We start from the raw sequence: 22,869 nt of genomic DNA, 5'->3' as shown, positions 1-22,869 counted from the left end.
CCTTCCTTTAGGCCAAAGGTATGAAATGCCAACAAGACAGTAACAGATACTGCACCATTGAGACTGCACAGAAGTGTGGACTTCCAGCCTTTTCATCTGCTCATGATTGACAGCTCTGAGGATTCCAGTTTACCATAGAAAAAGTTTCTCTCTTGCTGCAAACAGTAAAACCTTTAGACTTGTCTTGTTCGGTGATTCATCTCATGCTTCTAGATTCAATGTTTCATGACGTTAAAAATGATGAATACAATTGCCTATTAATTTAGGAGGTATGGACATTTTGACTCAGTAAAGACTAAGAAGAAGCGGACAGAGTCTGGAATGAGTGGCATGCCTTTTTGGTAGGTCAGAGGGCATCTGGAATCAGGGCAGATAGCTAGACAGAAAGAGGACAACAAACGAATCTGTCATCATACCTGCCTGCAAAACATTTCCCAGAGTCCATTCATTAAGGACTCAATGTTTTCTGTCGAATAGATTTCAGATTAGGACGTTTGAACTGAGCTGTAGATTGTAGTTGCACAGATTAGCAGAGTAATCCAAAATGATAAAGATTGAACAAAGAATCAATTATAAGACCCCAAACCCTGAAATGAATGACACTCTTCAGGCAGTTCCTCATTTCCATGATATAAGATGATTAGGTTTTTAATGAATGCAAAAGGGTCAGCAATAGTAAACCGAATAGGATAATCTGTAGGAAAACACCAATGAACAGTCAGAGTCACAGCACTAAGAAGTAACTGCTTAATTCCTTATTTCAACACTCAGAACATGAATTGTTTTTTATCTTCCTTGTCACTTTTCCCAGTTGACATGTACGTTTGTGCTCACCATCCGGCCCTTGCACTAAAAGGTTTTACGTGACAGGATATTGTGTAACAGTCTCTCTAAATGTCATGTATAAAGGAGGGCCACTTCTGAAGGATTTTAGTGTGATGTAATGATGAATTGCATCAAGGTGAAAGTTATTCCTGCTCCCTGTTACCTGAGAGGCCTAATTAGTTTACCATAATGCTACTGGCTAATGCCATTGCATAACACCCAGAGATTTGTCAATCAATCCATTTTCCAAGGTCATGTGAATGGAAGTAATAGGCCTATTAGGTTGGTTAATTTCATTTTGGCTTAAAAAGGTTTCAGCAAATATCTAGATATTGCAAAAGATTGTGTAAGCTTTTGCTCAATGACACAAATGCATGTATTCTTTTTGTTTCCACAGTCTCATTCAATGACAAAAGCCGTAGTTACAGAAAATAAGGAAATGTTCATTGGCTTAAGGATGTGTGCTTTACTCTGTCTTGCTGTTTTGCTCTTGAGGAATGTCAGATGAGTGGGAACATGCATACAGCTGCTGCATCACCTCTGCCATCTGTGTTTAAATGTGTGTGTGTGAATGGGTGAATGATAACATGTAGTGTACAGCACTTTGGTCGGAAGACCAAAAAGGCGCTTTAGAAATGCAAGTCTATTACATGCATTCAGTTACTGAGTCTTCCATTAACATTGATAAGAGGATTTTCTCTTGATATCAGCTGTTAATAAAATCACTTTTGTCCAGACTCCCATCACCTAATATTTAGAAAAACTAAACTTTATGCAATTTTTTTGTGAACCTGAGCAGTGGGCACAAACCTCAAGCAGTTCATTTTCTGTACCTGCAGACATCCTAACAGTTCTATAAAGGGCTGTAAGTCCGGTTGGCCTGTACTGACAGGAAACAAGGCATTGTCTGCCTTGGTTGTTTGTGAAATTCAGCAACATGAGTTTCTCAATGCACTTGTGAAGTTTTTGCAGGTATTTGTTGCAAAAGCGCAAAACAAAAATGCGTACTTGTTGAGCAATTTGTAAGAAAGTTGAAGACATATGTGCTAAGTCTTAGTGGACTCACAATTAAATGCCAAAATTAAAACTGAAATGGCACTTCACTACCATATCTGCATTACCACACCCCCAGCTATGCCACTCCATTCAGCTTGGCAAGCACAGGTCGGTACCTTTTAAAGCACAAAATGACAACACAAGCACATGTAGACAAAAACCTTCCTTATACCAGATGAAATTAGGCCAAAGTGGTTTGGATGAAAATGACCCACAACCACCTGACATCCATACAGCCTTGTGTACCCAGAATATGGATAAGTTCATGGACTGGTTTGGTCAAGGCTTTTCAACATATGTTAAGACATCACTATCAAACCTTTACTGCAGCTTAAAAAAGGTCATAAAATACTCTTTTGCCAAACATACTTAAATTGTAACTTTGTTTTTTTATTCAACCTGGACCCTTTTTTCCAAAACAAGCGCTTTTTGTGCCAGCTGGCCCCCGTAGGATTACTTAGCATCCCATTAGCGGCTGCCGTCTACAGCATTCTTCCTCAATAATAGACAATTTTCTGAAATTGTGTTAGTTAGGCACAGGTTAAAAAACACGGGTTACCCTTTAAGTACAGTAACTAAAGAAACGGGTCTCTGCATTGATTTACGAAAATATATTTGCTTTTTTTTTGGCACTTACTTAAGTGCCAGTGTTTGAGTGCGAGTGTGTCCCCACTTGTGCATGACTGTGTTATTGTTAAGTGGCAACCAGGCTTTTGTAGTGGGGCTTAAGTGTAGGCCGGTGGGAGGTCCATAGACATGTTCCGGTCTACTCAAGCCCTGCCTTCTGTTGAACCACACAGATGTCTTGGGCCTATTGTGGCCCTACAGGACTCTACAGGGACCCAGTGGGGCCATTTCACGCCTCAAGGATGGCCAAAGAGGAAGCCAGAACGGGCGCACCACTGTGACATCAGTGGAGATCTCTTTGAATGAAAACACAACAAGCAACCATGTAACAAATTAGCTTCAACAAGATACTTTCACCCCAAGAATGAAGCAAGCTATTAAAGTTTAATCAGGTATTTAGCTGGAAAACATGAGGAGCAACTGCAGATCAACACAAATATGAAATGTTTACATCTTTGGTTGAATTAGTTCTGCATATTTAACATGAACAATCATTTAAACTTTTGGGATCAAACTACATAGTATAAGACTCGGCTCTTTTTGTGTTACCTCCACTTTAAACCGCCATGGCTGGCTTGCTTTGCTAATGAGCTGTTTGTTGGGTTGTGGCATTAGACATTTGTGGCATTTGCAACAATTTAGTGTTTGTGGTTTTTGCTCCCAACATATTTTTTAATCCTGGTTAGATCGTTGTAAGTTCTCACAGCACATCTATGTCCCTTAAAAACATCTACATCATGATGTCAAAGTGAGAAAGTGAGACCACAACACTCCAGAAATCATTGAATCTTTTCGAGGTGTCTTTAACTTTCCGCATCAGATCTGTTTAGGATATTTTAATAATGTGGTCCTTCCATTGGCCGAATTTGACCATCTTAAGTCACTCGTTCTGTAGAACAGCTTGTCACCAATTCTCTTGTTGCCAGCTCACGTTTCAGTGTGCCTTCTGAATGCCTTCACATTAAGGTCAAGCTGCTCTCTTTGTGTGTCTATAAATAGCACCTCATTATTTTATCAAGGGAGGTGAACTGCTCCACTCTCTATTTCTGTGCCAGCATCCCATCCCAGCCACGAGGATGTGAAAAAGTAGGCCAAGAACACTGTTTCCTGTCATCTTTGTTTTTGCCTGAGATTTTATTCAAGCCTATGTACATCTCACGAGTGAAGCGTGCTACACTTTAACTACTTAAAGAGTCGTGAAAAGTGTTTGTGGATGTGTGTGAGTGTGAGTGTGAATGATTCAGAGCATACCGAAAAGCATGCACAGACTCTTTTACTGTGTAAGCATGTATGTGTGCACTAAGATTACAGTCAAGCTCGACTAGACATGACTATTGGCGATGTGCCAGGGACATTCTGTGTTTTCATTGACTACCTCATCATCTGTCTTTTCCTATCTCTGTATGCTTTTATATTTGCTTTGCATTTTTTATCCAGCACTTGACTTCAAAAACATGTCAGTCAAAGGTTTGTCTTGTGGTTCCCTCAGGAAGGAAGAAGTTCAAGACCTTATGAATCCATAGCATATATTTACAAAAAAATCAAAGGCACTCTATAAAGCATGGAAGTTAATTCTTGACCTTGGGCCAAGTATTTTAAATGACTATACCAACCATAGACTGTATGTTAGTAGTGGATGTAGTCACCGTGACGTCACCATTGGTTTGTGGACTATGGTTTTGAAGCCTCGAGTTCAGCACAGGCATCCTCCAGGTCTCAAAAGGGAAGCCAATGTGGAAGTGCCTTAAACTTGCATTCTATCTAATAGCCGTTTTTTGGCCACTCTGTTGTCATCTCTTGACATGCAAGAGCAGAAGGGTTCATCATGTTCATCCGTCCATTTGGTTTACAGTTGAAGTTAATTCTTTGACAAAACAATCCCAACTCAAGGTCCACTAAATAACTTTTTTTTCCTGAGCTTGTATCTATTATATATTTGTTTATTATACATTGTAGACTAAATGTAGTACATCGTTTTTCCAATATGTATGTTTGAAATCTCTCATTTTTTACTTTACTTTACTTTTTAACTTTCACATGGAGTTCCCAAAGTGCTCCGAAGAATTGTTGATTATCCTCATTATGTTGACTTAAGATGACAGAAGAGGGTCGCACTCAATGACCATAAGTCACTTTATTTACAGAAGACAAAACATTGAATTACAGAAAGACCACTGAGTTGTATTCTTCTTTTCGGTGTAAAGTTTTAAGGGTGTATATCGAGAAGCATTCTCTTTTAAATAGACGTCTTTCACGTCTCTGGAACTCATTTCTATTTTCCAGCTCACTGTAGATCTTGATTTTGACCGTAACCTTAAACGTTGCAGCTCTGAGGCAGATGTCTCCGCGCATTATGAAACTTCCCTCCGGCAGGGCCCGGCTGCAAGACATTCAGTTTTAAGGATTACAATTCTACAGTAGGTGTTTGCATAATTATTTGTTATTGAATAAAAATAAATTCCACAAGGTTTAGTATGTTATGCATGTTTGTAATCCCTAGGGCTTTGTGCAGGATAACCACTGCTCCGCCTGGCTTGATCTTGTCTAAGGTGCTGGAAGTATCAAAGAGTTCAAACTGTGTACTCTGCATGGATCTAGGTGTGCGGATATCTCTTCTATCAATTTAATCCCTAAGGGTTGAAAAAAACAATGAATATCTTAATCCCATAAATACATCAGCTATTTCTTGAGATTTTTGCACTCCAAATCTTTCTTCTGTCTTTTTAGTAACATGCGATTTGGGTCAGTATAGATGAAAAGTATTGTGAGCAGTCTTTTGAGCGTTGTGTTTGTCAAAACATGTTCGGCACTTTTATTGTTGAATTCATCTTTTTTTAAACTGGTTTATACTTCAGCAAATATGTTTTCACCAGAATGCCATAATTTGTTTTGTTTCATTTTCTAACGCCAACATGTGAAGACTCAAACTTTGTGAGAATGAAGTTTAGCTCAGCCAGTGGATGAGTGATTTAGATGAGCTTTAGTCTGTTTCATCTTCAGCAGAAATGTAATTAGATGTTACATTAACCACAGCCTATATCAACATGACAAATAAGGCTGGATGACCTTTTGATGAATGATAAACATAATACATCTCATTGTTTGTAAGGTCAAATTTATCAGTGTAATAAATTATCACATTATTGTTTTGTGTCTATATCATTTATTGCAGAAACCACAGTATGGATGTAGACCGTATATCATTTCTGCTCCAGTAAGTTTGTGTTAGTGAACCATATTGTAATTTTCCAGTTTATTCGATTTGGCGAGCTTATTCTGACTGACTGTTCTGCTGTCATATAGGTGACTGGTACTCACACTCAAGATATTTATGATTGAATTAGAGTCCTCCAACACTGTTCCTGTTCAGTGATTTAAAGCCCTCTTGTTTCTGCCCCTGAGCACTCACAAGGCTGCTTGTTTCGAAGACTTTGGAATGTTTTCCTAAACCCAGTGACTCCAGCAAGCTCACGCCAAACTTGTTTACTTTGCTTGCTCTACCACGCTCCCTCTCCTTCAGTATTTTCGCACTTCCTCTTTCATGAACTCACTGAATGCATCTTTTGACTCTCTAATCATGAGACCCCTCTCTGTTTTATCGATCATCCTACAATCTCTGATTTGTTCTGTCTTTAGTAAAGGTCTGAACCTTGAAGAGATGTTAGATCCAGTGAGCAGCTCAGGAGCTTGCTATATAATTGCCATGTCATCCATCTTTTGGCATGACACAGCAAATAACGATAATTTGCTTTTCTTCATAATTATTTTGATGTATTTTTTACTTTACTGGTTATAGAGAGAGCATAGAAAAGCCAGATCTGAGCCTTCAGCGTTATGTGCATGTAGCTGCAGCTGATTCGTGAGCACAATCCTAATCAGCCTATTCTTTGATTTCTGAGTGTCTTTGCCCTATCATCGCTCAAGTGGGACGTCTACCACTTTTCAGCAAGACCACAAGTAGCCCACTTGATGCACGCTCTTGACTTCTCATTGATCCATTTGCTGCCCATGCTTTTACTCTGCAGCTGGAAGGTAATGGGGTTATTCAGCACAGAACTTCCCTTCCCTCACAGAATCATCCAGATATAACTGAGCAGGAACAACGACACTGCTATTTCAAGTGCCCATTGACATTGTACGGAGATCAGGAGCAGGTCCTCGTAGAGCCGACACTCACAGAACTCCTGACTTGGCAAAGCGTTGAATTCCAAAAGTAGTGTGCACAAATATTTGCACACATTGTGGAATTCGCTCCTGCCTCGGCCCTCGAGAATGTCTGATTTCACACCGCAGTCTTTCAGGGCCATCCACTCCTACACCTCTCCTCCCTCCATCAGCAGAAATGGTGTCAGGGCTGTAGTGAGCAGAGCTGCTTTGTTGGCAGAGACTTTATATCCTCGAGTCACTGTGTGTGGTTGGCCTTCCCAGCTTTAATCAGTACTACTGATTGGTGGTGCTGTGTCAAAAGGATCAACTGCTCATGCATGATTTAGAAACATCTACAAACAATAAGTGCTTTTTCACAATAAAAGGATATAAAAGTACAATTGTGTCTTTACTCTACAAATACAGGGATTTCGTCACCAGCATATCGTCAGTGGTGTCAGTTTAGACAGTTGATGGTGTGTAGCTCTTTGTTGTTTGACAATTGCTTGAGTCTGAACAAATATGAGATATAGGGAGGGAGGGAAAAAACATGGAAATTACAAAAAACAGCGAAGGATTTGCCTCAAAAAAGATTTGGTGTTCTGATAAAAAATTGTGTGCACACAATCGGCATGCATTCATGTGTATCCGGACCTTAACTGAAAATGCTAACAACAAAAAATGGAATATGGCTTATATACACTTGGAATTCCAAGATGAGGAATTAACTACAATGTAAAACCCTATGAGTATGTGACCATCCTCCATGCACATCCATCTATCCTCACCTGTGAGGTATGACGGAAGATGAGGGGTTGAAGACTTGTGATGTGAGAGGAAGATGATGGCATGACAACTCTTCACTGGTCATTAGTTGTAAATCAGGTACATTCCAGTAGAATCTCTTCCAGATGGGTTCTTACTACATGTTTTAGTGTCCCATTAAAATGGTCTCATCTCTGGTGACTTAACTGCCTCTTGGGGTGCCTGATCGCATGGTATGTTGTTTGTTTACTCTCCAGTGGGCCTTCATTTCCTGTGTGTCTGCTGCTTTTTGTGGCTCTAGCAGGTCTCAGTGGGTGAGCTATCTTTAATTTACTCAGTCTCAATCTGCAGGGGATTTTCAGCTAATCCTGTTGTTCTTGTTGGTATTTTTGACCCTTCCAATGCCGTTGATTGGGGGGCATTTTCTTACAGTTTTGTAGCAATGAGTCATGATGGAGTCTTCTGCTTTGGCTGTTCACTGACTAATAATTCATGGGAATGACGCTGATCTTAAACTCACATCCAACTTGCTAACGCACATAGAGGGCATCACCCAGATGCACTGATCACCGGGAAGAGGCAAAAAGAGACACAGTAGTTTTGAGGAGTTCTTTCTACTTTTCCAGAGTCAGAAACTGATAAAAGAAAACTCAGAACATACTTTCTTTCTGTATTTGGTGTAATCTGAAGTTTTTCTTAATTGTTGAGTGTCTTTTGGGGTTAAAATAACATAATCACGATACCATAGGCATCCAGGAGGGTGTGTGTGTGTGTTTGTGTGTATCTCAATAGTTGTTGAGATATTTGGTCTCGATCAAGCATTGGACAACTAGGGGACAGACTGTAGTTGTGATCCATAGAGCTTTGTCACTAGCCTGGCTAACTATGATAAACACTGGCTGTATCAAAATGGAAAAGGGACTGAAGTAAGGTGAGATATGAAGAGTAAGCAGATGTGCCAATTGGGAAGGGAAGTGATAACAGATGGATTTCCACAATGGCATTTAGCTAACATACCACCTCCACCTCATGTCTGACAGGGCTCTTATTTTCTCCATACTGGAAAGTGACTGGTATTTTTATTTATGAGGATGTTGACTTTTTCCATCTCTTTCTACTTTCCATTCTACATTTGTCATTGTGTTAGGGTGGACTTGAAGATCCCTGACAGTTGAGACTATGTCACAGACAAAAGCAGCACTGCTAAGTGGACCATTTCCAGAGTGACCCCCTTAACCTACACTGTCCTCCAGGCATTTGTTAGATCTGATATAGAATGTTGTAAATGTTATGGTTTTGGCTTGCGGCTTTTTTCTCAAAATATAATTGTGGTACTTTGACGAAATCGTCATTGTCAATTAAATGACATAGTTACCGAAATGTGAGCCATTCTGAGGATAGTCTGATCATCAACAAATAAGAATTTGGTTAGAGGTCTGAAGCTGTGATCACCACCAAGAAAAATGCTTCTACTGTTCTGGTGAGCTTCAGATGAAGGAGTTATGGCTGCTGAGCCTTTGAAAGCCTTTTCTCAAAGGAAAAGTTTGTGTCAGGTCAACATTTTGATCAATGACTTCGATCACATGGCATGAAGTTCATCCAGTGCTATATCAACTTCATAAAATCTGTTCACAACTTTTGAGCAATTTGAGATGTGTATTTACTATTTCATAGAGTCATAAGATGAGATGCTGGTCTGGTGCTGACATGCCCAAACTTCCTTTTGTGTGTTGTTCCCTGCTCATCACCACTGAGACCTCCAAGGAGCTTAAACATACTCTCTCTTTAGACTGAGCGCCCACTTAATGTCCCTTTCTCCCTCTGATCGAGGGGTGTTGCCTGTGACCTTTCACCTTGTAGTCACTTAGGGATCGTAACCCCTTTGCCACCATGAATGGATGAACACAAGGCCACTGGCTGAGTGTTGTCACCCTCCGTGTCCAGGCCAACCTCCACTTTAACACCCTCCAGCTGGTAATAATACAAGCACTGGAGCGCTTAGCATTAGCATGTTGGATAAGTGGCACTTTGACAACTTAATGTCTTTATGTGTGTGTGGTTGAGGTGAGGGTCAGTGAACTTGTTCAGCATTTCTTAGACTAAATACCCTGACAGGCCACAAAGTTGCCATCTGCTAACAATATTTTTCATTCACCGGTTTTAAAACAAAGCAGCAGTTTCGTAATGTTCTGAACAAGGCATTTTGGGAATGTTATGAAAATGAGTGTTTGTTTGATTTTGCCTGAGGTGACGTCCAACCTCCAGTTTTTTCTAACAGAGATTCCTGTGTGTCTGTCCCTTTTAAAAATAGCTTTCATTTGAAAATGAATCAATGGTAAACATGTTGTTTTTTTCTCTTTGCCTGTATTTCATCACGGTCAATATAGCTGTCATGTGAACCACTTGAGTGGCTCTTACCAATATGCACGTACTGAAATGTGAGCTAACAATTCTGGCTGTCTGAAGTCTCATGAGCACGACAGTTCTGAGGGTCGAGTTCATAACCTACGGGTGAATAAAGCCAGGACACAGTCCACAGTAACCCAGCAGCTTCTTCTCTTTAATTGCTTTTCCCGTGCTTGCCCCATTGCCTTGTAGCCATTAGTACTAAAATCCAGGAAGCAAAGGGAGGTTTTGTCTTGTTTTTTATGGTTCTTAAGGCCTGAAACATTTTCTTTCTTCAGAGAATGATATGGTTTGATCTCATGGTGGTCATACCGTCACAATACAAGTATAAGAAGGACTCTGAGAAAAGAAATCATTGTTTGTAAAAAATAAAAATAAAAAAGTTAACTCACAATAGCATCATGTGATTTTGATATGAATGTGACATTTTTGCAATTTAAATGAAGGAGTGTCAGCTTTTCCTACTTACTTCAGTCCAACGTTTATATAATTCAAACTAATTTTTAGCCATGCTAGCGGTGTAGCTCCTAGGATGGCAATGTTGGTCAGTAGGTTCATCCAGCACTTTGGTCCAGACTGAAATATCTCAATATTAATTGGATGGATGGCTATGAATTTGTGTACAACTTATCCTCTAAAATATTTCAACATCTACTTGATGGATTGTTACAAAATACCTGCTATACTGAAGACATTCCCATTAACCTCAGTTGTACTAAGTGTTTAGTGCCAGGTAGGAAGTGTTAACACGTTAACACACTGAAAATATATGATTAACATTGTAAAATGTATATCTGATTCATTATATCAATGTCAATGTCAACATTGTTATTGTGAGCATACTGTTAGCATGATGATGTTAGCATTTAGCTCAAAGCATCATTGTGCCTAATTACAACCTCACAGAGCTGCTAGACTAGACGTAGAGTCTTTAGTCTTGTTGACTAAAGACTTGAGAATAAATGATGCCTTGTTGTCTGTAGACACAAATGTCTGACTGCCAACACTGATCCCTCAAATGCCTCAAAATATCACATCTGCTACTAGGGCACTTTAACGTGATAGTGGTCTGGTCTATTGCTGTTCATCATATCTACTACTTAACATAATATTGTATTATCATGTATGTTGATTTGGACCATACAACCTTGATAGTAACGTTACCCATAGTGTTTTCCTGCATTTATGCTCATGTTTCTCCTGTTTTAAGTTTCCTATCCACTCCTATTCCTTCGGTCTTGGGAAGTTGGGAAGACTGGGTAAAAAGAGAAGGGTCAGCATGAGAGCCAGAATCCAATCTGTTGGGCATATGGAGGTTCTGTCACTGCTGCCAACCTGCAGCTGGACAGTATTAGTCCCCCTCATTTCTCAGGAGTTGAGCTATCATCCCCCAGGGGCCGATGAGGAGAGGAGGGATGAGGGGGGGGGGGGGAGTCACAGTACTGACTGCGGCTCCTGTTCGTTACCCAAAGTCTCCACCCTCAAACACATCAGTGCTGTCCATTAGCTCCAAAAGTAAATAAACGAACTGTGTCTATGTGTAGGACATTGGTGAAAGAGTGGGTGAATGAGGGATCAGGACATCAGGGCTCATCCCAAAAGTGTTAAAGTGTGTTTAAGCGACAGGAGTAAATTAGATGCAGACATGTAAGGTTATATACAATTACTATTGATGCTACGAAGGAAACCTAAGGAATAAAACTGAAATTGAATAAAAATTCACATAACTAATAAATACCTCAAACAGAGTCATTTTGTCTGGCTATTAAAGTGCTTGACCCTGAGTACTAGTTATCATCAACGAGTCACAGCCCATTCATAACAAGTTTCTGTCCACTGCATACCTACAGGGATGCTGCCTTCTCCTTTCACAGATAAACACATACACTGAACTTCCTTCTGTTTATTTTTATTTGGCTAAATACACCAGATTCCTTAGATTCCTGCGCAGTGGATTTGGGTCAGCTATGCATGAAGATAAACATTCACATTTTCCAACTGAAGTAAAGCCCTTCATAATCATATCAAAAACCTTCCTTGTTGGTCAGCTGCCTTAAACATGTGTCAAGCATGCAATTAAATGCATGTACATATGTAGGTTAGCTCAGACACACACACAAAGAACTACCTTTCCCTGAATCATCTTAATTCCTGCATATGCGAGGCATTTGTCTTTTGAGTGTCACATCAATCTCTAGTTAAGTAGGTCAAGGTTGTCACATGAGGAATGTCCACTGTCTGATGTCTGTCTTCTGACTGCAATTTGTTGGCCCTGAGCTGGAGGACAGAAAAGTGCTTGCAGACAAGTGTTTTACTTATAGGAAGAGGAGACCAGCAATCATTGGAAGTACACCAGCACAAGGTGTTTTTGTCAATATGCAATTGATTTTATGCTCTTGTCATATTTTTGGTTCCCATACATGGTTTATCTTTTCTTTATCTCATCTCTCTTTGATCTGCAGTAGCACTATCTCTTATCTTATCTTCTGAAAAAACGACAGGAGACACAGGAGCTGGAAGAAATCACAAATTCAAACCTGCTCAATGCACTATTGCAAAAGAGCGTCTGGATCAGTGATAATCTCCCAACTGAACCTGGTTTGTGTTTGTCATGACAGTCTAGATGTCTGCATGGTTTGTCACGTGGTTCGCTAGAGGTCAGGGTTCAAAGGGTGTCATGGGTCAGGGCAGGGAAGACTAAAGCATCAGCTTCCTGCCTTACTCTGGCTGATTCTGCAAAGAGGAAGAACGGACATATGGTACTTTGGAATTTGGTCTTCATTCCACATGTCTAGGACTCCATGACAACAGTCAAAAACAGGAAAGAAAATAGAAAAGGAGAGATAATTCTACACTTTCTATTGTCAACAAAGTTATTGGACACCTCAGTATGGATGTGCATATGCAGAACACACAGGCATATATTTCTAAGATAGCAAGATACCCCTCACACAAATGGATACAAAACAGACATGCAACCACAAATATACTCGTGCTTCAATTATTTCACCCTGATCCAGCCACTCCCACCTTGTAACTCATGCATACGCAGTTAACCTTCCACAATATTGCTCCAGGGCTCGTCATCTCATTGCAACTTAAATCTAGCACCCAGGGCCCCATGATGCATTACTGCTGAAAGGAAGCTGGCATGAATTTGACACCAATGCCAACTCTTCCAGCTGTATGCCAAGTCTGTCTTGGAAGAATACTTCACCTTCCAAAATGACCATTTTTATATCAATTACTCAACCCGTGTTACCATGATTTCTTGATGTTTTTCTCTCATGCCTCCCTGTGAACGAAGAAACCAATAACAGACAAATGACTTGATGAATTTGAATAAATGGGGGGGTGCTTTTAATAACGTCAAAACTGTATCATAAAATCTTACTTATTTAAAACACTTCTGCATAAACAATTTCACACTTGCGCAGCCACCTGCCTGTTTAAGCCTGTTTTAATGTTAATACATGTGTTTGGGGAAGTACTGAGCGTACGATTGAATAAATCAGACTTGGATTGTACTACACGACTGTATGAGATTTTGTAAACGGATGTTTTGATATAGTTTTGCTGTTGTTAAACTCGGCCTCCATTTACTTCAATTCATCAAGACTTTTCTAATTTTTTTGATTCTTTGTTCACCTTGGAGGCATGAGAGAAAAAGAAAGTTTTCTTCAAGAAATCATGGTTACAAAGGGTGAGTAATTGATATACAAATGGTTATTTTGGGGATGAAGTATTATATGTATATAACATTGAACAATGCATCATGATGTCAGACGATATCAACAGTTAAAACCATCTTAAGGACCACTGTCATAACATTTTTGTCCAAGAATGACTGTTTTAAACCTGGTGTCACTTTAATCAGGCAAAATCTGCACTGGAGCCCATTGCGATATGTTGTGGCCATCAAAGCCATCAGCACTTTGGTCTGTGGAGGTTTGGTGGGCATAACAACTACAACCATATTTTACAAGGAACAATTTAGTCTTATTTAAATGATAATTTAAAGTCATACAGGAGCTACAAAAAAAGATCTTGTTTGAGTAATTTAATGTAGTTGATGAACCAATGTGTCTGGAAAATTGGAAACTGTGGAGCACAAAGGTATTCCAAACAGTGATTATTTAACCTCACTTGGTTTAGAACAGGAATTCTGTAAATTTCCAACACAGTTTCAAATGTTGCTCTGTGCTCATTTCACAGCCATATGGTTGGCATCATTAACCACTCCCCAAGTACCTCTTGTAATTCTTAGAAGATGTGGTCACACACACAGTAACTCTTTATGTGTTGAAATGGGATTGCTCCAGTGTTAAAGCTTGGAGAGAATAAATCAAACCAGCTTGGTTCATTCACTCTAGGCCAGTAACAACTGCACTTCACCATAAAATGTTGTTTTGGAGTCTGAGCAGTGAGGTTAATGGAAATGATCAGCCAGCGTTTGCAGAAAAAAACACTGCAGTTGTTAAAAAATGCTTGAGTTGGAATTAGAGCTGCAGCGATGAATTGATTAATTGGCAACTATCACATTAATAGGCAACTATTTTGATAATTGGTCTGAGTAATTCTTTGATTCCAGCGTCTAAAATGTGAATATTTTCTGGTTTCTTTAGCCCTCTGTGACAGTAAACTGAATATCTTTGAGTTGAGGACAAAATAAGACATTTGAGGACGTCATCTCGGGCTTTGGGAAACACTGTTGGACCTTTTTCGACATTTTATAGACCAAACAGCTAATCAATTAATCAAGAAAATAATCAACAAATTAATTAAAAATCTAAATAATCATTAGTTACAGCATGAGTTGGAAAAAAGGTTTCTACTTACCTGACAAGTTACGTGTAACACACTGAATGGTAAATATCAGCTTCTATTGTTAGTTGTGTGGCCTCTCAATCTTTGTGCAATTTCCTGCAATGCCATCTCATCAGCTTTATTGGACATTTATTGTGTGTATCCCTTGATTGTGACTTTAAACGTCAACTTTTTCTTTCCCTCATACTTCTCTGTCTTTTTCCAACAATTGCCCTCTGGTTCTGCTCTTGCTCTGCCATCCCTCTCTCCCCCAAAAGCAAAGCATCACTAATCTCCCCACTTCCCCATGCATAACTAATAAGAAAAATATGAGCAATAATTTGGAGCCGTGTGTTCTTTTTCCGTGCTTCTTTATCTCGATCAGGACATGAGAGAGCTGCTGATCAGTGGATTTCCTGGAGATCCAGAGCTTCCTTTGTGAACAATGTCTTCAAGATACGAGTGGCTTTGTTTTATAAAAGCCTATTTTGACAAACTTTAAATATAAAAGAACAAACATAGCTATTCTAATATACAATATTAATGTAATCAACTATGTTATGTCTACCACTAGATAATTTATATATATATATATAGTGGCATAGAGGGCTCTCGCCTTCCTGTTTGATCACTGATGTTAAAATGAACAGTGAGTATCATTGTAATGTTCTCTGTTTACTCTGTATGCAACAAACTGTTTGTGGTTGACGTACATTATATCAGGTACAGAATACCCCAGTCAATGTGTAGCGTAGTCACTAAAAGTGCCTATCCTTGCACACATTTACAGTCTGTGTAAAATAAATGCACATCTATTGCAGATTCTGGCCACTAATTAGTTTTCCCATTGTTAGAGCTGTTAAAAGTTCTAGTTTACAACTATATGTGAACTTGCTGTTTCATATGTGTTTTATTGTGTATCCGAAATGCAATGGTATACAGTCATGTTTTCTACCATAATCTAAATAAACTTGTGCTGCTGAGGTCGACAAGTAACAGTTAAATGTTTTTTTTTTCTTTTTTAACCCCACCACCTGAATGAAAAAAACATAGTGTACAACACCGGTCCATTGTTGTTGTAAGTGTGTGTGTCAGCCTCCTGCCTCTATTGTGATCGTGGTCAGTCCATCAAAGCCCGGAGTGGGTGTCGGCGAGGCATTTGGTCCCATGTCTGCTTCACACTTCCTTTGTTTGTGTGTGTGTTTGTGTGTGTGCTGGTCCAAGCCTCTGTCTCCCTGCACTTCCTCTTTGCCATTGTGTGTATGGAAGCATATGCTCTCTCTCTAATCAGTGTCTTATTGGGCTGATCCCCAAGACCATGGATGAGCTATTTCTGGAGATTGCTGTTGTGAAAAGATTACCCTCCCTCCTCTGTCTCTCTGTCTCTCTGTCTCTCTCTCTCTCTCTCTCGCTCTCTCGCTCTCTCTATCTCTCTCACACACAGAGAGCAGTCAATTATTATCTCAAACAGCATCAGTGAAAGGCAGAGGACACACGCCTGTCAGTGTTGGCATTGCAATCCAAATTTCAGGGACTGTAGCAGTCAGTACCTTACCTCTGAATAAAACACAATTACTCACACATTAAATTGATAGAGTAGCATTGTAATAAACACATAAATGCCTCTTTCTTCCCTGTTTTTGATCACTTTATCTGTTATGGAAAGCATCTTTATGGCCTTGTTATCTGAAATTCTCAACCCCAAAAAGAAAATGAGATTATAGCCATTCAAACGCTTACACACACTCACCTAACATGGCCATCCCTATTTCAGGATGGCCGCTATGACCTTTGCAGACCCATAATTTGGTTATCTCTTTTGTGAGTCTTTGTTGACACGGCCTTGAGTGTTTGAGTGTGTTGGACTGACACGTCGATCCGCTGACCCTCACCTGGCCCCGCTGTTTGGCTTTGGGAATGATAGAACAGGGGAGCGTAAACCCCAAGGCAAGCCCAGTGGAGGGCTCTTCGTAAGGGGGGCGGGGGGATCTTTCATCTTTCTAACACTTGTCTGTTTCTTTGTCTTTTTTTTAAATGTTACTGCTATGTCTCTGCCTCATTTAAGTCTTAGCTTTTTGTTTTCATGCTCACTTCCTCTATTTTCCTCTTCCAGCCCCTCCCCTGTGCATCTCAGGGTCAGAGGTGACACTGTAATGTTTACAACCCAAAACAGTAGCTTCACCCAACAACCCAGCAGCAACAAGTTGATGGGCTATACAAGGTCAATTTTAGTGAAATCAAATTTTTACGTTTAGTTTTTTTTGTTTCAAAGCAAAAGTGAAACAGTTTGAGACATGATTAAAATGTAATGTAATATGAATCTTGAGATAATCTACTGTTTTTATTCTCTTTACAGGGAAAAGTTGCGTTTAATGCAGGCTTAATCCCTTGTGTCTGCCTGCTGTAACACTGATGCATCTCCTCATTTCCGCTCTTTTGTCCAAAGCCCTCATTATGCCCTTGTGTATTTGATCTGTATCTGAATCATAAGCCAAACAAGGGCCTGACTCTGACGAGCTTTGATGAATGAAAATTGTAGACACTAAAGAGACGCACTTATTTGCCCCAGAGCAACTGGCAGCAGCGGCAGTCTGCTTGTCTGATCTCTCACACTTTGCCACACACAACTATCGCTGGCATTATTGTGTATTTATCACCACAAAACAACTTGAGCGAGCAAACCCTCTCAACCCTGCGCTGTTTTTTTGACCCATCTCAGTCGAGGGTAGCTTTGGGTTGGGGTTTTCGGTGTGAGCCTCTGGGTGGTCGGGTTTTGTGACTCAGGGATTTGGCCTTGTTTGGTAATCTCTCTTCATCTGTCCTTCCTCTCTTTGCTTTCTCTCTCACTCCCTATCCTTCCCCTATCCCTCTCTCTGTTTCTCACACACACTAACAGACCATAATTATCTTTCTCCCTCTCTTCAGGTTACAGATTTAGGATAAACCCCCTCAGTTTATGAGCTCTTAAGATCACGTTTTCCATTGACGTATTATTTGATATATAACATAATGCTTATGCTTTAGATGGATATACTGATGGGAAGTGAACCTCAATACATTTTGAGTACTGGCCAATGTGTCCACGGTATCACATCTTTAATACTTGACATAATCAACTGTCGAGTATCGAAAGTTGATATTGAATTTTCAGATTCATTGTATTGTTTACTTTCTCTTTCATGTTTCCTCATTTTAATCAGAAAAGTTGTTTTTTAGACTGCCATACGTTTTTGTGAAGCTGCTTGTGTTAACCCTTGTGTTCTGTTGACATTGGCTTAACTTCTGTTTGGGTTCCAATGGACCCCAATGCTGTGTGTGTAGAAATAATGACTGCAAATCGTGCAAAATCAACCCATTTTTTCCCTTCAAATATGGAGTTGACAAAATGCTGAAATCACCATGAAGCATTGTTATTCCAATAACAGAAATCCAAATAGACTTACTTGGAATTTGTGAGGTGTGGTGCTGAATAAAAAGGACTGTCAACACCAATTACAGATATAAAGCATATGAAACCCCATTGTATTTAACTAGCTTTTACAGTTGGGGCCTCTGGGCAAACATTTCAAATGATTCCCACCAGGGGGGACATTTTTATAAAAGCCTATGCTATAAAGACTTGTGATTTTGCTCACTAGCTGGAAGGATCTCTTTTGGGTGAATCACTTGTGACTCCTCAGTCAGCTGGGACCGGTGCGCCAGCCAACAACAGACTTCACAGTTAGCCAGGATTTTCTGCATCATCCTCTCCCCCCTCACAGCCCAAGCTTTGGATTACATGCATTTCCCTGCAACATGGTGACACGTCTGGCTTTCCCTTTTTGAACCACCTCAGAGCCTGGGTGTTACCATGGCAATAATACAGAGTTGACTGATTTCAAACGCTGACATCGTTGAGTTCTTGGAAAACTGTGGTGAATGGTTCCTGAGGATAGAGGAGAGGGGGACACAGGAAAACTGGACTGGCTGTTTTAAAATAGACCAATTATAAATGAGTAATATGTTATCCACACGTATAGGCACACCACATTTAAATCTGGAAAAAAAATCTGCAAGGTTTTGACACTTTTCCAAATGAGGCATGGATTGTAAATTATACAGTTGCTTAAAATCACGATTTTTATTCTGGTGCGAAAAAAAAAATTTCAGATAGAAAAACAGTTTATATAAACTAGCCATGTACTCAGGGCAAATTTAGACTTATAATACATACTAATTATAGTGATTGTATCGACTTTGTAAATGCTTATCAAGTGTAGTGCTATCAGAGTTTACATCATCAAGGCCTCCTAAAACCTGGAGCCAGGACTGAATGTGTTGTTATTGTTTAGTCAACCTGTGCGTGGTGTGCGTGCGTCCGGCGCGCCATGGAGAGGGGCAGGACCACGGGCATTACCATACCTGCAACAGTTCCCTTTTCACTGGGACACTTGCGCTTTTCAGACTTAATCTTTCGTCACAAAAGAGCGTCTCTCAGTTGTCTCCAGTACTTTCTAATGAAATGCAAACTGGGCACCAACCTCCGTGTCAATTGCTGCCTATTAGGGGAGGTGGTTGAGGCTCAGTCGAGACAGAAGCTGAAAGAGGGGAGTCCTGTGGAGCAATTTCGATTTAAGATGGGTAACGTTTGGTTGGCATATTTATTTAACAACTAGTCAAATCAGTTCATTAGATTAGTAACATACAAAATAATGAGAAGAAGATCGACAGAAGTTAATGGATGAAGTGCAGGCCAAAAGAGACGACATGGTGTCATGGTAAAGTGCGCTTTGTCACACTGTTATGACATGATATTGTAATCGCTATAAACGAATTGCCCTACACACGATGATCTGTTGGGGTTGTCCCGAGTGGATCCGTGTGTCTCCAGCTCCTTATCAGGTGGACAGCCGCGGGGAGCGGGTGGGGGTGGAGCCACGGGGAGTTGCCCATTCCCAAAGCTTGAATCACACTACTCTCCATTCACATTCCGGACGGGGACAGCTTCATTCAGGGACTCGCCGTGTTGGAAGGTTTTGGAAGAATTGTGGAATTCTGTGTATATTGCAGCCAAATCAAATTACAACCATGGATTTACTGTCCCGCAGTCAGAGGACATTTGCACCCGACTGTATAGTTTGAGTTGGCTTTGCGCTGGATCTATCATGCGGGCTTCGTCCTAACAGTGGAGCAGAGCTGACTGTGGACAGTCGGAGCCTGTCGGGGCGCAGCTAGGAGTTCGGTTTTACGCTGAAAGCTGGTCGCGACCTAGACATTAGAAAATGATACTAACACGTAAGTCAATTCCATGATTTACCTTAAATTAATTATTTGTTATTGTTTTCTATTTAAAGTTAAAGCCGCATTCAAACGGGTTCCTGTTTTATCCAGGATATGTAGACTATAGCGCACTGGTTTTGGTAATCATGAGTCTACAGTTTGCTTATTTTAGTTACTTTTAGTGTTCAAGCCACTGAAGGTTTGCTTGAATTTAATCCTCAAGTAAAACAGTATGTAAATCGTCTTTACGGCGCAGCGCTGCGGGCTGTCAGATAAGAAATATCCCCGCTTTGCGCATAACTCCGCGTCTCCAATGTCCTCACTACAAAGAAAACGGGTCTTTTACATCTTTTCCAGTGCAACCCACGACCCTGAGAGGTTCCTTTCTTTAAGAAAAAATATTTGTCGAAAATATTTCCCTTCTTACGCACACAGCGCCGGGGACAACTGGTCGGTTTGACGCAATGAAACCTTGATCCGTGTGGGCAAACAGGGTTGTGAACTGGAATGTGTCTCTAAAGATTATCAAAAGTTATGGTACCAGTCCGCGACACTTCTGCCATGTCAGTGCCTCCAGTTGGTGTCTGCCCGTGCCTTTTGCCTGACTGCCGACCTTTTGCTAATAGGGGGATCTGAGGTGGATGTGTTGTGTAAAATCTCGTTTTCGGCCCTGTGCTGGCATGATTGACTTGATTTGTGGGCTTTGGCGCGTCCTCTCAGTTGTTTTTAACTGTGTTCCAACACATGGCTCCTTATCAACTTTCTGAGGCCTGGAACAGATATGAGCACAGTTGAGCCATATAACCATTAAATTAGGAACCTGCTCAAAGACACTCAGACACCCAGCCATGATGATGAGAGGTGGATGAACACTACCTTCAGGAACTGCTAATGTAGAGACTGTATAACACTGACACAATACTTATAGATTCAACAGATGGAGTACTCCAGTTACAGAAATATGAGCCACTTTTTTCATATCTGTTTATTTCTGTCAATCAGGGATGGGACTATGGGTTTCATCGATAGTTTTGGTAGGTTTTGTTGGGGGAGAGCAAACGAAGGAAACACACTTCACTGCACTCTATGTGAAACAGGAAGTGAGCTGGGGCCTTATCTGAAAGATTTACATCCAGCTGGCGCACTGTTTCTTAGTGTCCTGTGAGAAGACACATATGTTCATTTCTGCTGTAACCGTCCGTCTGCGGAGGGTACAAGGCTGTCCTGGGATCTGATTGTGAATGGATAGCTGTCAACGGGGGGAAGGCAGGTAGGCTGTCATCTGGTTGTGGAAATGTTTTGAGGCTGGTCACCTGATCCATGGCTAGGGCCCTCTGTGTGAGCATAAATCTGTCATCGGGGTGCACAGCGGACTGTGGGGTTAGCTCTGCGATGATCCATCTGGGCCAGCTGTGTGTTTGCATGCATATGTGTCCATGCATCCGTGCCTGTCCCCTTTCAACAAGAACCTTTAGGTAGAGAGCTGATGCCGCAACATCCACTTCATTGGCTTCCACCGTCACTTTTTTATACTTTCGCACAGACAATGGTAACCTCATTATTCTTTTGTGTGTTTATGTGTGTGTGTGTGTGTGTGTGTGTGTGTGTGTGTGTGTGTCAGCGGGACATAGCTTGAGGCCAGCCAGATGGCGATAGTCCTGGCATCGTCTCACTTAGCTAACAGCCAGACCTTCTCAGCGAACACCAGCTGTCTCAACCGTGGAATCACAAAACATGATACCCATCAGAAAGAAAATCTGTTATCGCCCATCTTTGCATTCCAGTACTGGAGGGATTTTACATGGGTCACGTTATAAAAAGCTGTTGTCTCCAGTTGTCCTTGTGCTATTATACAAATTCAAGCTGTTAAGGACATTGCGATTGTACACGAAATAGTCCGACAAAGTGTGAGATCATGAATCAATCAGAAAGATGTTCTTCAAGTTCATGGACACATCCTTGTCCCTGTTGAGGTAAAAGACAAACATTGGCAGCATCCAGGCTCCTGGCTTTGCTTGTTGTAGATTACAGTTGAGCCAAAGAGTCTAGCCTAGTTTATCACATCACCTGTCTAGACCACTTTGCAGCTCCCTCAGAAATGAGCCACACAGACCTGGAGTTGATAAGAACCCTCTGCCTGCCTTTTGGTTTGGTTTACAGTCGGCCCTTTGAGACCCAGCGATGATCGGGTAATTCCAGATAAGCCACCTCAATTCACAACAGTTGTTAGTCGTGGATTCTTCTTAATCTGCCAACTTCAAAGCCCCAGCAGTGATAACTGTATTCAGACTCTTGACCTCCAGTTTGACATTTCAGTAGCATAGCCTTTGAGGTGGGGAGCAGCATCCTTTGCTTGCTAGCTACTGACAAAGTCCCACTGGAGCTGAGCGTTCAGGCTCGGCCAAACAAGACCCCACTGCCTCCTGCAATGGAGGGAAACTTTGGCCGCCAATTGTGAGAATTTCCTGCAACAGGAAAGGAGAGAAGAGAAGGGGCGAGCAGAATTGAAATAAGCAGGGAGTGCAGAGGAGATGAGGGTGCGAGCAGGGAGAAAGGAAAGCAAAGACGATGATGGATCATTTTAGAAGTAGATACAGCTTGGCAGTGAGTGAAGCTTAACCCCGACTGGCAGCTCATCAGTCCGGCCTTGGCCAAATACCAGAAGAAAAGCCACTTGTGACCCATATGAAATCTCTATTTGCATGGGTTTCGCTCTTATCCATTTCATGTTATCTGCTGATAATCGCTCTTTGTTTCCTACTGAGAAGGAGTGTGTCTCACTGTGTTGTTTTCACTCAATCACAGCAGCCAGAACTTGTGCGTGCCTCTTTTTCACCCCAACTGAGGGGATTCGTCTGCATTTCCGTCCACAGAGTTAAAATGTGTCCAAATTATTAGAGATTGTAACAATTATTCCATGTAACTTGTTCGTATGAGACCAGTTTAGTTCAAGCCACATATCCATCTGTCTCTCTGTCC

At 40.9% G+C, this 22,869-nt stretch overlaps 1 protein-coding gene across 7 annotated transcripts in view; it reads left to right on the top strand.

The window, feature by feature from the left end:
* Nucleotides 1–22,869, top strand: part of dlc1 (DLC1 Rho GTPase activating protein) — a 58,438-nt gene that overhangs the window by 15,119 nt on the left and 20,450 nt on the right. For 2 of the 7 annotated variants that reach the window (XM_031871521.1, XM_031871520.1), the window contains exon 1: nucleotides 14,560–19,905. The exons of 4 other annotated variants lie outside the window; for them this stretch is intronic. In XM_031871521.1, the coding sequence (XP_031727381.1) occupies nucleotides 19,893–19,905 (13 nt within the window). In that variant the 5' untranslated portion in view covers nucleotides 14,560–19,892. Of the gene's footprint in view, nucleotides 1–14,559; nucleotides 19,906–21,105; nucleotides 21,161–22,869 lie in introns of those variants that run through there. One more of the 7 variants, XM_031871523.1, reaches the window with a different exon arrangement.

Source organism: Anarrhichthys ocellatus, unplaced genomic scaffold (assembly GCF_004355925.1).
Source record: "Anarrhichthys ocellatus isolate YVR2014 unplaced genomic scaffold, GSC_Weel_1.0 scaffold58, whole genome shotgun sequence".
Classification (NCBI taxonomy): Eukaryota; Metazoa; Chordata; class Actinopteri; order Perciformes; family Anarhichadidae; genus Anarrhichthys; species Anarrhichthys ocellatus.
This window is presented reverse-complemented; position numbering and strand designations above follow the sequence as displayed.